At 40.3% G+C, this 18,139-nt stretch overlaps 1 protein-coding gene across 4 annotated transcripts in view; it reads left to right on the top strand.

The window, feature by feature from the left end:
- The window catches only part of LOC141756427 (endothelin-1), a 37,500-nt gene extending 22,613 nt beyond the window's left edge, over positions 1 to 14,887 (top strand). For 2 of the 4 annotated variants that reach the window (XM_074616116.1, XM_074616115.1), the window contains exons 2-4: positions 9,249 to 9,411; positions 13,600 to 13,719; positions 14,121 to 14,887. In XM_074616116.1, coding sequence (XP_074472217.1) covers positions 9,249 to 9,411; positions 13,600 to 13,719; positions 14,121 to 14,226 — 389 coding nt within the window. In that variant the 3' untranslated portion in view covers positions 14,227 to 14,887. Of the gene's footprint in view, positions 1 to 9,248; positions 9,412 to 13,599; positions 13,755 to 14,120 lie in introns of all 4 variants that reach the window. The other 2 variants (XM_074616117.1, XM_074616118.1) reach the window with 2 other exon arrangements.
- Positions 14,888 to 18,139: the final 3,252 nt, after the last annotated feature.

Genomic DNA, 18,139 nt, shown 5'->3' with positions numbered 1-18,139 from the left:
AGACACGTGAATCGTTAGAATCGTTAGTCACGTGTGTTGTTAGAATTTCAGTCCCGTAATTCATGTGAGTCGTTACTCGCGTGAGTCGTTAAATCGTCAGTCCCGTAAATCATGTGAGTCATTTGTCACGTGAGTTGTTAGTCATGTGAGTCGTCAGTCACATGAGTCGTTACAATCGTTAGTCACATAAGTCATTAGTCGCGTCAGTCGTTAGTCACGTGAGTCGTTAGAATCGTCAGTCCAGTAAGTCACGTGAGTCGTAGAGCGTTAGTCACGTGAGTCGTTACAATCGTTAGTACTAGCGTATATTGACACGCCGTCCCTGGTCCGTCCAGAAGGAACGCTAGAGGGCTACCCCATGCGTCAGTCTCTGATGCCAAGGGGCGCTGACCAAGCGGCGGTATCTGAAGAGTTGGGAGTGAGAATGTGTTGGCCAAGTGTGTAGCAGAACTACGGTGACCGACACGATCTTCCCTTTAAATGCTTCACACTGTTCCTTTAAGTGTTGATGGAGAGGAGAGGATGTCCTACTGCCTTCAGCCCTGTAAGATTTTCGTCCGGGGATTCAAACTGCAGGCTTAAAAAGCTCCATTTTAGACCGACAGTTTACATTGGCCGTCATGTTGGCCTCAGCACCTTTTATTACCTCCCAAGAAACTTGAGTCCACCGAGGCTAGAACAACAGGATGGACCTGAAACGCTCGCTGGCCTGTTTAACCTCCAGATTGTGTTCTTTAACTGCCCACACTGCATACCTCCAGCTCCTCTCCATAGGTTCATGAAGGTGAGGCAAGTGTTACTCAATGTGTTTCTGGGAGTCTTCTACCTGCAGAGGGAATCCTGCCAACACAAGCAGCCCGCTCATGGATTATAGATGCCTGATCCGCTTGTATATTGTCAGATATTGTCAAACCCTGTGGAGCCTGTGGGCTTTTTCATAACGGGGCAAGAAATTAAACTTTGGCTTGGCAGTCTCCAAACAATGTACGCGCCTGAACAGGGGCTTTGCCTCTTCCCACAATTTATTTTTTCTTGCATGAATACTCACACATGTACACAAAGTATGCAAGCTTATGGGCGCAAATACCTGCACTCAAAGAGCAGAAAACACTAAATAAGTTATTGGGAAAGGAAGCATGCGTTGTTACGAGGGCTGCTCGGGTGGCAAAAGAGGAACCTGACATCTCGGAAAAATTGAAATGTCTATTAAGTGTGATTCATTGCCTTCAGCAAGGAAACAGTAAACTACCAGCTTTCAGCGTCCAACTTGATGTCACATTCGCTCAAATACAACAGGAGGCTGGCACATATTCAATAGGGTTTTGACTTGCACTTTAAAATGGAAAACAATGGCACCAATGGTGATTTGAAATGAATACCTTGGCTGTATCCGAAACCTCATACTATACTAGTAGTATGTACTGATTTGGCCAAAATGTAGCATGAATCTGAGTCATTAGAATTGTCAGTCACGTGAATCGTTAGAATCATTAGTCACGTGAGTCGTTAGAATCATTAGTCACGTGAGTCGTTAGTCACTTGAGTTGTTATTATCGTTAGTCCTATAAGTCACGTGAGTCATTAGTCGTATGAGTCATTATGTAGTATACGAACTAAAGCAAAATCTACACTATGCAAAAAATACCCGGATGTCGTACTGATTTGGAAAAAAAATCTCCAATATGCATCGGACCAGTCTACCTCACCCACCTAACCCACAATGCAAAGCGCTGGACCGCTACAGGCTACGGTTACAACAGCAGCAGGGGCTGTTTTTTTTACATTTTTCGTAGCTATTTCATCACTAAATTCACTTCTGAACATTTTTAAGGCGAATCAAACATTTGCTCCGACGTTTTCGGAGACATCGTGACCCTTTTTAACAGTACTCTAATATCTGGAGGGAGATCAGTCCACTGTTTTGTTGCTGTAACTGAAAAAGTAGTTTGAGTAACGTAAATGTTGTGGATCAATGTTTTACTGTATATTTACCGTATCCCCTCGTTGGTGATCCTGTTTATCTTAGTATGTACTGTATACTGCATGCTGCGTTCCTCAATAGTATGTTGTAGGCGGTTTCGAATACAACCTTTTGAGTTTCTGCAAATTCCTCAATATTTTTTTCTTGCTGGCTCCCAGTGAATATGAAATAAGGACATAATTTAGTTAAACACAATGTGGCTTTGTATAACCACAGGAACAATATTATTACGTGAGATTTTTCTGCTTTTGGCGTCCACAAACATCAAGTTAAGTGTGTGGGTTTTTTCTGTTTGTTTTGATTAATGCTGTCTGTTGCAGCAGCTGCAAACAGCTCCCCGAACCGCTGATACTGCTGCAGTACAGCGACATGGAAACCACTGATGGAGTCGACGGTTTAGTGGGATTGTTGTTCACGTCGTGAAAAAGCACAAATTGTGGTCTGCTGGTGGTAAACGATGGTCATGTGGTATTAGCGCTATGATGTGACCTCGATGGGAGTTTAACGAGGACTCGTTGAGCTGAACCCCCGACTGTGGCGAGCCTTGATCTACACAACGAGCTTCGCAGGGAGCAGAAATTGTAAACCTGAAAATGTAGCAGCCTCGTGTGACCTACCTACAAACAGGGAGAGACTCAACAAACCTGCAGACACAACTCAGTCTCACAGCAGTTCGTGAAATGGTGACAAAATTTGATATATTTGATTTGTGTACATAGACATACATTTCCCTTTTTTCTGTGACGCTCAGCACGACTTTCAACAACGGGTTTATCAAGCTGTATACTATGAATGTCCAGCAACACGTGACGTACGAGTCAATTTCTGCTCCAGTCTTTTCAAAATTAAACTACTTAGGTTTAGAAATAGATCGGCTTGGTTAGGATTAGGCAACAAAACTACTTAGGTTAAAGAAAAGATCGCGGTTTGGGTTAAAGTGACATCAGAAGTACCGAAGTCACGTGTCAAAAACGACTTAAGTTAAGGAAAAGATTGTGGTCTGGGTTTACATTACACCGGAAGTGGTGTAACTTAAGTATGGAAGTCACGTGACAAAAACTACTTAGATAGCTTTAGGAAAAGATCATGATTTGGGTTGAAATAACTCCGGAAGTGGCGTAACTTAAGAACATAAGGGAGATTTGTCAAGTATTTATATAAGTATACAATAAGAAATACTCTTATTGTATAGCTATATAAATACTTGACAAATCTCCCTTTAAGGTACATTTTAAACAGATTAAAAATTGTGTGATAATTTGTGATTAATCATGATTAACTCTGGACAATCATGCGATTAATCAAATTGACAGCCCTAATAGATATGAATAGAGATGACAAAAAAAATCACACCCACAAAGTTCCTCATAGCCTCTTAATTTAGCTCTCAAAGTGCACCAGATTGATGCATATCATGCCCCTGGACCTCCCTAGAGGGTCCGAGGTCCACCCACAACAGTCTCACTGAATCCTGAAGGAAACACGGATCCCTAAAGGCCCCAGACCTGCGATCAGCCAGGCTGTGGCATGTTTAGTTCAGCTCGAGCCAAGACATCGGAAAGAGAGCCTTTATTAAAGTAAGAATTACGCAACCGATCTCCAGGCTGCGTTTTTTAAATTCTTCTTTAATAACGGCTGTGGAGAACAGACAACATAATAAACTGTCCATCATGGAATTAAATAATGTCAGAGAGGACGAGATGATGGGTTGTTTTTCTCTGTTGACATACCTGATGGCTGACGGTGCGTAGAGTGGTGGTGGTGGTGTAGGGGGGATACCGGAGTGACCCGGCCCATCTGTCATTACATAAACCTGGAAGGACGTAATGAGTTTACACCGTTTGATCCATGAGATATTTGACATTATAGATGTGAAGAAACTCGAGCCACCACACATAACTGGCTGCAGTGTTTGTTGCGTTTGGCACTATTTTGGTACTCGAGGTGTAGTTTCAAAGCAAAAGCTTGACATTTTACCAAATATGGTCATTCCTCGTTCTGCAGAGTTAGATGTTTAGTCTGATACCACTCTTTCATGTCTGAGCGGTAAAAATGAAGCCACAATACAGTCTCGTGGCAGTTTGTGAAATAGTCACACTATTTAATCTATTTGATTCTCGTACATAGACACGAATTTCAATTTTTTTCGTGACGCTCAGCACGACTTTCAACAATATATTCTTCATTTAATTTAATTTTGCGTTTTCCTACAAATGGCCAGCAACACTGGATGCATGTGGCAATTTCTGCTCCAGTCTTTTCAAAATAAACTACTTAGTCAGGTTTAGGAAAAGATCGCGGTTTGGGTTAAAATAACTCCGAAAGTGCTGTAACTTAAGTACGGAAGTTACATGACAAATAAATCAATGTTGACTTGTGGTCTCAGACGGTACATGAACAGTCTGGTATTTTTTGACCTACCCATCCACCATGAAAAAAAAATTGAAATTCGTGTCCATGTGCACGAATGAATACATAAAATTTTGACTATTTTACGAATTTCTGTGCGACTCGGCTGGAAGCCACTATCAGCAGCTGGTTAGCTTAGCTTAGCATAATGACTTGAAACGGTGGAAACAGCTAGCCTGGTTCTGTCCAAAGGGAACAACATCCACCTACCAGCTCCTCTAAAGCTCACTGATTAACACGTTGTGTCTCGTTTGTTTAAAAACAGTTTAAGAATTCGTATGGTCTATGGTTATTTTATTGTCTTTGAGCAGTTGCCATCCAGCGATTGGAGCGTTTTTACACTTCAGTTGTTGCACAGATTAAACAAAGATATAACATTTTAATTAGTGAAGTGCCGATGGACGACGCAGCAAAGCTAGAATCATCCCATTTCAAAATCAACAAACTCTATAATGATGAACCTTTGTGAACTTCCTCACGTCTTTGAGTAGTGGTATTTTTGAAGATCAGTTCACAGGAGGACAAGGTATAAATCTGAATGTGGTTAATTGCTCTAAGGTTGCTGTAATGAGAGCATCACGTGCTGATTATCCTTCAGTCTGTTGCTCCAACCTGCTTGTCTAACCTTATAAAACCAGATGGCTGTCATCAGGATATTGCGTTATGTGGGTGTGTGTGTGTTTTGGAGGATATGTGATGGCCGTGGATGAGTAGCGTGAAATCTCCATTCCTAATGGATTAAACCCCGTGGCATTCTTCTCAGCATCAGCACAAAACACCTCTGTTCAGCCCAGTTTGGTTTGGCAGCGCCGAAAGAAACCTCACCAACCGTTTGGGAGGTTTTGTGTGTATTCGTGAAGACAAACTGTAGATAAGGAGTTCACTTTTCAAAAGTGTATCCAATCTGGAGGATCAAATTTATTTAAATTGATCTAATATCTCTGAAATATGCTTTTCGAGACCTTCATGCTCCAACAAACACAGCGGTCATCAGGCCTCATTATCAGGGTTTTATTCCAAACAGCGTGTTGTGTCAACTTCTATGATGTTGACCCCACATGAGGTCAGGAAGTCAGAGTTAAGCCTACAGCTGGCAATTATCAACATTACCAGGACTTTTAAGCTGAGCAGGAGTTTAGGGTTTCGTTCAAGGGATGTGGTGAATTACCTTGTGCTTTCTCCAACCACCATGAAATCAAACATTTCCCTACTTTTAAACCTCTATATCGAACTTTTCTTCAACTTCCCCCTTTTTGTTCTAAACATATTTATGTTTACATTCAGTGTTTCTAACCAAAACATATTGCTAACAAACATGCTATATACATTTCATTCCTCATGTTGGCCAGCAGTATTCATTTTCCTGGTAGGGAGACTTTGGAGAAACCACCCAGGAGCCGTATTACAGAAACTTCTTAACTTGCAGGTCCTATCTTAACTGTTTGGTAACCATGGTAATTAGGGTTAGGATCTGATAGGGAAGCTGGTTTACTAAATGGATTTCCACTCTAATGAACTATTATATAACAAACATGTCAAATGTAAACATTTAAAAGAAAAAATAATTTTTGTTTCATCTTTCATGCCGCATGCAAGATAGCATAAACAGAAATAAAGATGGTGACGGCGAAAAACAAGATGACGACGGCCAAAAGCCAAGATGGAGATGTACAAAAACCAAGATGGCCTCTCTCTTATATGTACACTTTATGTTCTATTTCATCCGGTCGATACGTTTTCTGCTTTTTATCTCTTTTGTAAAGAACTTGCCAAATAATTCAGCATCATCGTCATCATCATCATCATCATTAGTACAATGCAAAGAATGTCGGCGTCCTCATTTAATCTGTCAGGCAGAACCCGGGACAAAGAGAACCATCATGTTAAAAGGGGTCTGATGAGGTTTGAAGTCACAATGAACAGTAGCTCCATTATTCTCTCTCATTACCTTCTTCTTCATGATACATTAGCGATGCTACTGTGCTTGACTGATCTGTCTGGATCACACAGGTGCAGGTGAACACTGAGGCCTCACATGTACCTGAAACTACCTCACAACAACAGATATGTCTCAGTCAAGCTGCCAGGAAGAGCGCCGGGCTTTGTAAAACATTTTCATATTGTTATTTAGATAAATAAGTAAGTAAGTAAATACTTATAATAGTATGCATATTTATAATATATATTTTGTTCAACACAGACCATTTCAGTAGAGACATTGAATATGACAATAGAATAGAAATAATTTTGTTTTACTTTTGTACGGCACTGTTTTAGGTGGACATCTAGATGGAGACGGCCCAAAACCAAGATAGCAACGGGCTAAAACTTAAATGGCAATGGCCTAAAACTTAAATGGCGACGGCCAAAAACCTAGATGGCGACAGCCAAAAACCAATATGGCGACGGCCAAAAACCAAGATGGTGAGGGCCAAAAACCAAGATGGCGACGGCCAAAAACCAAGATGGCGACGGCCAAAAACCAAGATGGTGACGGCCAAAAACCAAGATGGCGACGGCCAAAAACCAAGATGGCGACGGCCAAAAACCTAGATGGTGACAGCCAAAAAACAAGATGGTGACGGCCAAAAAACAAGATGGTGACGGCCAAAAACCAAGATGGCGACGGCCAAAAACCAAGATGGTGAAGGCCAAAAAACAATATGGCGACGGCTAAAAACCAAGATGGCGACGGCCAAAAACCAAGATGGTGAAGGCCAAAAACCAAGATGGCAATTGCCTAAAACTTAAATGGCGACGGCCAAAAACCAAGATAGCGACGGCCAAAAACCAATATGGCGACGGCCAAAAACCAAGATGGCGACGGCCAAAAAACAATATGGCGACGGCCAAAAACCAAGATGGTGAAGGCCAAAAAACAATATGGCGACGGCTAAAAACCAAGATGGCGACGGCCAAAAACCAAGATGGTGAAGGCCAAAAACCAAGATGGCAATGGCCTAAAACTTAAATGGCGACGACCAAAAACCAAGATGGCGACGGCCAAAAACCAATATGGCGACGGCCAAAAACCAAGATGGCGACGGCCAAAAAACAATATGGCGACGGCCAAAAACCAAGATGGTGAAGGCCAAAAAACAATATGGCGACGGCTAAAAACCAAGATGGCGACAGCCAAAAACCAAGATGGTGAAGGCCAAAAACCAAGATGGCAATGGCCTAAAACTTAAATGGCGACGGCCAAAAACCAAGATGGCGACGGCCAAAAACCAATATGGCGACGGCCAAAAACCAAGATGGCGACGGCCAAAAAACAATATGGCGACGGCCAAAAACCAAGATGGCAACGACCAAAAACCAAGATGGCAACGACCAAAAACCTAGATGGCGATTGCCGGACGTGACGCCCCGTCTCTCGAATCACGCCGCCATGCTACCAGAAGGCGTAGCTCTGCTGCTGGGCGCTGCCTCGCACACTATAGGAACAAAAGTGTTAAATTTGAACGCTGACTTTTAGTTTCACACAGGACACAAACGGCGGTCTCCTGGGTGACAGTCTTGTGTTTGTTCGACCCATAAATCACCCCAACCGACTCCCCTACATTTACGTTTCCCTCGAAACGTAATTTACAGTGCAGTTTATTTGTATGGGAACGCAATTTTTTAGGAGACGGGGCTGGTCTGTGGAGATTTAACTTGAATAACAACCTGGAGTATTTGATTCTCTCGGGGACGCAGCAGTATAAAGAACAGACCTGTAACCATTTATGGTGACAAGAGGTGTTATTTTGTGCCTCTGTGTAAATCTCTCTTTAGACGCCCAAACATTCCCAGTGTGCAGCGAGAGCAGCATCAAAGGCCGTCTGTGGGCTTTCAGGCTTTATGGGGCTCTGTGTGGACATGTGTGCATGTTACAGCAGGACATTTCTGCTCACGCTGTGGTTGTTGTGCAGTAAAGTAGGAAGAGGCAGAGAGTGTTGATTGTTGTTATTATTCTGCTCTGATGAAGACCTTGTGGCCGAGACGCTGAATAAATGAAGTCATTTCTGTCTCGGGTCTGAGAGTTTGTTCTACGGTTAAGCTGTCAATGTTTTTTTGTTTTTTTCAGGATGCCAGTGCGGCTGCGGTTAGCAGAAGTCTAAATATTAGCAACAATTAGGAGGGCCCTCTGGTGCAGCTCCTCCAGATGGCCCAACTGCACTATTCTTTAACACATTAATGCACATTAGTACAGCTAGAGTGACGGTACTGGTTTCATATGAAACTAGAAAACCTAATGAATCCATCGGTACCAACCATGTCATACAAGCGCTAAATTTTGGCGAGGAAAATCTGGCATGGCCATTTTTAAAGGGGTCCCTTGACCTCTGACCTCAAGATACTGTATGTGAAATGGGTTCTATGGGTACCTATATGGGTGCTATATATTTGCATGCTAAATGCAGTACATGTGAGGGTTTCTGGACAATATCTGTCATTGTTTTGTGTTGTTAATTGATTTTTAATAATAAATATATACATACATTTGTATAAGGCCGCATATTTGTCCACTCCCATGTTGATTAAATACTTGACAAATCTCCCTTTTATGGACATTTAACAGATAAAAAATGTGAGATTAATTTGTGATTAATCGGGATTAACTATGGACAATCGTGCGATTAATCGTGATTAAATATTTTAACCGATTGACAGCTGTATATACAATATAATCTTTAAAGTAAATTTCAACATCTAGTTTTCATCATCACTGTTTTTTTGATGATGAAAACTGTGTAAAAATGAACTTCAAAGATGTATATTATGACAAAGCAACAGAAATATAATCAATAGATATACTAATTGATACTAAAACAATAACTATACTAACCACCACTCTTCCACTTGTGCTTCCCAGCCGCTGCCTTCTCTGTTACGAGCCCCACAGCGGAGGAGGGCCCCCTGGCGCAGCTCCCCCACGCGGCCCACCGACGAGAGAAACGCTGCTCTTGCGAGAACCAGAAAGACAAGGAGTGTATTTTTTTCTGCCACATTGGTATCGTCTGGGTCAACACGCCGAGGTGAGTTTTGTTTTCACACTTTTGAAACTCAGCAGCGTTTAAATGTGATGATAAAACAAACCGAAGATGAGGAGCGGTCATTAATCTTTCCCTCCAGCAGCAGCAGCAGCAGCAGCATCAGCTGGGAGGTTTCCGAGGGAGGACGGGAGGCGTTCACACATAAAACTAAGATTAACTTTCACTGCTCTGCAGGTTAGTGAGTTTCAGAGTAGAAAGTGACACCATCAGTCTACTCGCCAAACTTGAGATTTGAGAGAGAATATTTGTCATTGTTATTGGTTGTTAATTGATTTCCAATAATAAATATATACATACATTTGCATAAAGCAGCATATTTGTCCACTCCCATGTTGATAAGAGTATTAAATACTTGACAAATCTCCCTTTAAGGTACATTTTGAACAGATAAAAAAATTTGCGATTAATCATGATAAAATATTAAAATAAAATATTGTATTTATTTGTATTATATCGATTGACAGCCGTAGTAATTAGATATATTTTGGGCAGCACTGTAATAGATTTCATGAACTGTCTAAAGGTCTCTGTGAGCGGTTCATATTTTTAAAACGCCCGGCCTCAAATAGGAACCAGACTCGCTTCACAATTGGAAGCAGTTAACTTCATTTTAGTTCAGTATGCACAAGCAATGAGTGAGCAGTTAGATGTGGCGGCGCTAATAAGAAAGAGCACATTTCCTAACGAAGGGTAATTTCTACCATGTTTCCTCTTGCTGTTTCTAAATAGCCCGTTTTAACCCTTTTAACACGAAGCCACCGAGGAGACCACAAAGAGTCCTAAATCCCTGTGGTGGGACCCTGATCTGAACTCCTTAAGACCAGCTCACGTTAAAGTGTTTGATTAAAATGAGGAGGGTCTGTTTGGCTTTACTGAAGGTGAACATATGATGGTATATCATATAGTGGTGAACATATACAACCCTTTAATAATAATGTTAAAATGATTTCAGATTATTTCTTCCAGCTTTAATCTCGTATCGTCGTATTTCAACAAATTCAACCGACCTGTGTGATTATGTTTCACCGAAAATAGCTTCCAGAGATGAGCCAAAAACGGCTCCGGCGGTGGTGGACCCTCTCACTAAGATTGTTAGTTTTAGTCTAAACATAGCAGTGTGGTTAAATGCAATCTCCCCTGCCTTCACCATAAAGGCGTTTTTTAAACGGCACTAACTACACCACTAAACCCTGCAGGCGACAGGGAAGTCTTCTGCGATGCATCCTGCTGACGCCATTTTGTTTTACATATTAAACTAGTCGTGCTAACGTGGTGAAAGCTCGACGGTGAGTGTATCTACTGACAAGTATTGTGTGTGAATCACAGCCTGATACATAAAGTTTATTCACACGCACATTCACCGTCACTGCTGCCACTAATACTCACCAGAGCACCACATGTGGATTCATCCGCCGCTGAAAGTAGTCCCCAACAAATGCACTATTTCCTGCTGTTTGTTTGATTAAAACCTACAGTGAGCAGATGTTTAAGGAAATTACTTTAAATATGAAACTATATATTTGTGTTTTTAAAAATATTTACGTCTTCAGTAGGAACCAATGGGCCACAAACAGGAAGTCAGTCCAATAGAGTGCTGCAGGGATGGCGTATTTTTGTAGGCAACGTATCCTCATACAGAGCAGTCTCTCCTGGAAGTCATTCATAGTGTTGCCATTCATCAAAAGAGATCCTGAGAGAGATCCTGAGAGAGATTCTGGCGTTGGAAAGGTGTAGAGAGAGCAGGTGTCAGATGATCTGACTAAGCACGTTGTTTGGAGCATAGTGACGGATGAAAGGTACGGAGGTCCGCGTGGTGATTGATTGGGTCCGTTGTGAGTTCACGCAGGAGATGAGTTCACGTCCCGTAAACATGAACGAGCATCGCTCAAAACAGTGAGGAGACACACGTCAGCTAAAAGCACAATATCACTCTATATTTCAGCTGCTTGGCAGTAATGTTAGCTGACCAGACCAAGGTCTCTCCATGAATCACTGCTGATCCTAGTGTTGGCTTTTCCTGCCTCAGCCTCCCGACCGCGGCCGGAGGGAACGGGGGAGACGCCGGAGTTTTGGTCGGAGACGATAACGTTTCTCTCTGCGGAGCCCCGTCACTTCACAAGACACGGGAAACCTCTGTTGGTCTGGAGGAGCTGCAGCAGTTATTTCTGCACAAACGTCCACTGAACATTCACTAGATATTCTCAGAGCTAAACTAACTCTTCTGCAGTGTGGAGTGAGCAGCATGCACATGAGAGGTCTAGCAAGAGAGTGAGTGAAGGCAAGCAGGCAGGCAGAGGAGCAGAGGAGCAGAGTACAGCAGAGACTCCGGTCCTGGAGACAAAAGCTACAGTCTCCCCCGCGTCCTCCGACCGCGGCCAACACTGTTTAACAGACGGGCTTCACTAGATACAACCAAGAGCTTCCATGTAGTTTGTGTTGTAGTCTGAGTCTGAACAGCGTAGCCACACGCGAGCGTGCATGGGACACCGACCCGCAATGATTTAAAAGAGTGTAAGTTACAAACAGTCCCTTTAACCTTTAGCATGACACATTTTAAAGATGTTTATACCCCCGCGACAACGTAGTCGGGGGTATATAGCGCTCCCCGTGTTCGTCCTTCCGTCCTATTTAACTTAGGAACTTCTAATTTGGTATAAAGGTTTGAAGTCCAGGGTGCCCCGAAACTTTTGAAATTTTAGGGGGTCAAGCAGTGAGCGGGGGGGGGGGGGGGGGTATGTGAGCCATGCTCTTTTGCCTTGTTTTAGGCATTGAACGTTAATGTACTTTGTCATATAGTCCAATATTAAGGTTATGGTCTGGCGACAGGATTGCACATAACCCAGAGTAACACACAGCTTTTGAATAGAGGCAAGTAGGTGCAGCGGAGCCGTAACTGATGGAGCTGCAGTTCAATAGTTCAGGTCACTTGGATTCGTTCATCCCTGTGATGAAAGACAGTAAAAGCAGTAACTGAAGAAGGGGAACTCACTGGACGTGAAGATAACAGAGTTGTAAAACTGACCTGAAGGTTAACAAAGTGTGAAAAGGAAAACACATGACGTTGCAGATATGAGCAGACGGAAGCTGTGAGAGCGTTGGAGGTGGAGAGCAGAGGAAGGCTGGGAGATGAAAGGGTCACAACTGAACACAAAGTGGAAATGGGATCCAGATGTTTTACTGTAAAGTAACACAACAATGCGTTCACTGTAATATGCTGTGTCACAACTGGACTCAAATTCAGTCCTGCTCGTCCCAGAAATGTCAAATATGTGACACAAATGAAGCACTTTACGGACAGTAAATCTTTGTTTTGACATTGTGCTGTTCAGCCCCGGGCATATGCCAACAGTTCTCCCTGTGGTCTAGCTAACCCCCACCACTACCACTAATCCAGCGTAGGACCCCCTTTAACCTGCAGCCGGCTGACATCCGACACAGCGGTCACACTGGCACCAGATGGATCAGCAGCAGGATGATTCACTGCAGCTGCACAAAAGAAAAACAGTCTACTGAAAACTGGAAGCATGTTTCACAAAATATCCACCCGATTAGACTGTTATCAGGCCATTCAATGTACGTTATCAGTCACTATAAGCACCATAGATGTGGGTCAGTAGGGGCCTACTACGCCTACTACGTTATAAAAGTGAAAGTGAAACTTAAAAGCAACACATTCTATCATGTTGTAAAACTGAATGAAACGTTGCGTTTTGGACACAAACAAAATGCCTTCTTTAGGTTAAGACGACAAAACTACAACTTCTTTAGGTTTAGACGACAAAACTACAACTTCTTTAGGTTTAGACAACAAAAACTACAACTTCTTTAGGTTTAGGCAACAAAACTACAACTTCTTTAGGTTTAGGCAGCAAAACTACAACTTCTTTAAGTTTAGGCAACTAAACTACAACTTCTTTAGGTTTAGGCAGCAAAACTACAACTCCTTTAAGTTTAGGCAACTAAACTACAACTTCTTTAGGTTTAGGCAAAAAAACTACAACTTCTTTAGGTTTAGGCAGCAAAACTACAACTTCTTTAAGTTTAGGCAACTAAACTACAACTTCTTTAGGTTTAGGCAGCAAAACTTCAACTTCTTTAGGTTTAGGCAATTTGCACTACATTTGGTTGTGTGAATGTTTAACACTGACTCTTTAGTTTTCTGTCTTCCAGCCACGTGGTTCCTTATGGATTCGGTCCTGTCCGACTGAGGCGGGACCTCGGACGCTGCCTCTGCACAAACACACAGGACGCCAAGTGTGTGAGCTTCTGCTCTGTGCGTACGCAAACAGAGTGAGGACACACAAACACACAAACACTGTTGAAAAGTTAGTAATCAGCTGTTATATTGATATTTCATTCAATAAAAACTACTCTAACGGAGATAAAACAGAATAATTCAGACACCAAATGTTTTATTTACATGTGACATAGTTTTTTCCCCAAAAGAAGAATGAAATGATTCAAACTTCCATTTAGTCAATGTCCCCACAGTGTTACATGATGGGAGATTACTGCTAAACTTGGATGTTGAAGAAGTTATATTAGGAGATAAAGTTACAATTTTACGATAAGAAGTTACATTAGGAGATAAAGTTGTAACTTTACAAGAAAAAGTTACATTAGGAGATAAAGTTACAGTTACAGTCGGAATAACAAAATACATTCAAACTGTTTCTCATTATGTTCATCAGAGGGGAAAATGCTGCGGTGACGAGGACGACTGACAAACAATTGAAGAGATACAGAGCAGCATTCTGGGAAAAAAGGAGCCGACACGCACTCAAACACCAGACCTGATTAGTAACAGAAGACCTTTATGCATCAGAAATAACAGAAACAGTTTGTACAGTGTGTGTGTGTGTGTGTGTTATGTAAATGTAATGATGGTGAAGTATTAAGAGAGGAGCGCTGACCACTGACAAGCTCATGTTTTTATCATTTAGCTGATGACACACAGGGAGGGAGTTGAACCTGTGACCTTTCGGTTAGCTCAGCCTCGGGGAGAAAAAGGTCCGGACATTTACAAAGTTTTTTTGGTATTTTAATTCTAAATTCTTGCTGTAAATTGTCGGCGTGGTCTGTTTCTGATCCACAGCTCTGTTGTTGAGAGCTGAAAACCTCACATCTCCACTGCGACAACTCGTTTTTTCAGGTAGGAAGAGCCGTGATTTAAGCAGGACAGCCACAACTTCATGTTTGTCCGAGTCTGTTTTGAAGGTTTTTATGAACCCAGATTAAAGAACGGCGAAATATAGATCATAACGTGTAAATAAATATATATATATATTTTATTAATAGACGCTTTTTAATATTTGAGAGATGGATGTTAAAAAGCCAATGACTGAGTGTTAGGGCCACAAAAAATCTGACATTTGAAGAATTAAGTTATTTTGAGCAAAAAGTTGTAATATGAAAACAAATAAAAATGTATTATGAAATAAAGTTGGATCAAGATGAAGTTGTGATTTTACAAGAAAAAGTTACATTAGGAGATACATTTGAGAGTTTTCAAAAAAAGGTTAAATTAGGAGATAAAGTTGTAATTTAACAAGAAAAAGTTACATAAGGAGAAAAAGTAAAAAAATTTACAAAAAAAAGTTACATTAGGAGATAAAGTTACAATTTTATAAGAAAAAGTTACATTACGAGATAAAGTTACAGTTGTAGAAGAAAATAAAATTACAATACATTTTTTAGAAAAAGTCATGATATTTTATGATATGAGAATAAAATTCTCTTATTTTTGACATATAACAATTATTTTAAAGCTTTATATAAATAAATATATAAACAATACAGCTTTTTCTTCTAAAATTTTGATTATTCTTGAGAGATAACAACCTGTTTTCACATAATTACATCTTTATCTTGTATTATTAATACTTTTACTGCTCTTAATACTTTTTCGAATTTATTCTCAAAATCTTAGATTTATTTTTTTATATATTTTGTATATTATATATATATATTTATACAGTGGCCTGTATACTCTGACATTTTCCACAAAGAATAAGCTATTATTGTGACAAGTATAATGTGACATGAGTGGTTTCTTGCGTTAATATAACTCAGTTTTACAGAATTACAACATACTGATGTAATGTAACCCCCCCTCAGTCTTTTATTTGTGCCTTATTGATACTTTAATTACTCCTCCCTGAAAGAGATGTAGAGATATTTATTTTTGCTCACAGTGTGTAATCGTGCATGTGTGAACAGAACCAAAATAACATTTATCAGCAACCTTTGAAGTGACAGGAAGCGCTGACACTGATCACCTGAGGAGCTGAAAGCTTATGAAGCCTGTTTATAGCCGTCATAAAACCGCGTCTTAGTCCCGCCCATGGGAGCTGCGAGCGGAGAAGGCGAGGGAACAGGCGAATAAAAGCAGTTTTTAAGTAATGTAATGGGCCATTTAACTTTAACTGTGCCGGCTAAATGGCGTCGGGGTGCAGCAACCAGTTGAATTTAGGTAGAACTTTACCTTAACTTTAACTTTTATGTTTGATAACTTAATAACTAATATTACAAGAGGCAGAATCGCGGCTTTCTGTTAACGGTTTTCATTGTATTTTTTACCAAAATTCAAAAAATGCAAATCTCAGTTTTTTTCTCCCTTTTAAAGTTGCACCTGAAAGCCTCCCGCTCAAAAGAGAAGTTTGAATAAAGTATTGAATATAATTGTTGGAGGAAAACTACAAACAAAACTGTAATGAAAAGAAAAAAAATAACAAGATACTCTTAAAGATAAAGTACAAAACTACCGTGCAGTTCTCCACCAGCCGACGGTAATATGACATTTGATTGATCATCGTAGACGGATTCACTTCATCCGCACAGAGGTCAGAGGTCACAGCGAGCTGAGAAAGATGAAGACGAGGATGTTGAACGGCTTTGAAATGGCGTCTTCGTGAGGCCTCGTTTCATCAGAATGAGTTATTTTAAAGCTGCCCACACGCACGCAAACGATGGAAAAACGATGAACTTCAACAAAGGCTGTTATCCAAACCTCCTCACGCTGAAACACATCAGTGAAGTAGTTTATAATGTCGGCGCCAAGTGAAACATTCAAAGAGTTTTGTTCCAAAAAACGAGGCAGTAAAACATCTTTAACTGGAGTTTCTGATAAATAAAAAAAACACATCCAGCAGCAGGTCGCTCTTCGTCTTGGCACAAAAACAACATTCAAGATGTATAATATTTCATCATATTATTAATATATATATATAATGAAATCCAGCTGCGAGTTGTGGAGCAGAACTCTTGGTTTCATTTTGTCCATCTGTAAAATAGCTTTTTGTAAAATGTTCTGAACACCAGCCTTTTTAAAATGTATAGCATCATATATGTTGATTATTTTATTGCAGGATATTTATTTTGTTAAAGATTTTTTTTAATTACTTATGCACATTAAAAACAACCACTGAATGCCTAAAGGTCTAATTGTTGTGATTTTAATCTGATTTTATGTGTGCAACATATTTAAAGGGATAGTTCAGGTGTTTCTCAGTAAGGCTGTATGGTTATGTACTTCCCCATAGTCAGTTTATCTTTAATTACTGTTTTTATGAATGGAGTCTGGTGGCTTTGAAGAGAGCATAGATAACGGCTTCAGTTCCCCGTCAGAAAGGGCTGTCTGACGGCGAGGTAAGGAGGTGGAAATATTCTAAATATAGCGTACACTAAAACTGATATTGATATTTTTAAGTGTATAAAATGTGTTTGCTGCTGCCCCCGTCCACAGCAGTACATTGCTTTGCTCCAAACTCCATCTACTGTAGGTAATACACTGACTATGGAGAAGGACCTCATACAACCACACTGAGAAACACCTGAACTCTCCCTTTAAACTAACAAATATGAAGAGTTTGGCTCCAACAGGATTACAGCTGGACTGGTTTAGAGGGAGTGTTTTTTAATGACATTGCTGGAAATTTTCATGCAAGACATTGAAATAATTGGCCGACATACATCACAGGTGTGTAGCCTCCGGCTGAGTTTGGACTAACTCGTGTTTCATTTCATTCACGAACAATAAGAGACAAAGGGAAACTGGAGGAAGTATTCAGATCCTTTACTGCAGTAAAAGTACTAATACCATACTGTAAAAAATACTGTTACAGTAAAAGTACCACATTGTAAAAATACTCTGTTACAGTAAAAGTACTAATACCACAGTATTAGAAAGGTTCATTCTAAGCTAACGAAAACACAACCATTCTTAATTTCAGGTAATTATACACTAAAAAAAACACACTTATTAATATTATATTCCATTTCGGTAACACTTCATTTTACAGGTCCGCAAATTTTACGGTAATTAGGTGATAATTAGCAAGTACCCTATTTGAAATTTCTTTGGAATTACTGCCAAATTACCCCAATATTTACCTCAAAATGTATCTAAAATTACTTTATTATAAACATTATTTCATATATATATTTATTATATATATAATATAATTATATTCCACTATTTCCCAATAGCTGGTAATTTATTTAATACATTTCCAGGAAAAGAATAAAAAGTTTATTGATATGCTTTATTTACATGTCTGCTGGTAAATAGATAATAATAAATAAAAACCTCCCTGAATCATGACATCAGCTACCAGGTTACATCTGTGTAGACAATAAGTCACAACGGTGAGATTTGTGTCTGATCAGAAGTGTCTTCTATTCGTTTTCCACCTCTGATGAAGAGCTTCTC

The sequence above is a fragment of the Sebastes fasciatus genome, chromosome 18 (assembly GCF_043250625.1).
Source record: "Sebastes fasciatus isolate fSebFas1 chromosome 18, fSebFas1.pri, whole genome shotgun sequence".
NCBI lineage: Eukaryota > Metazoa > Chordata > Actinopteri > Perciformes > Sebastidae > Sebastes > Sebastes fasciatus.
Note: the sequence above shows the minus strand (reverse complement) of the source record. Positions and strands in the feature narration are given on the sequence as shown.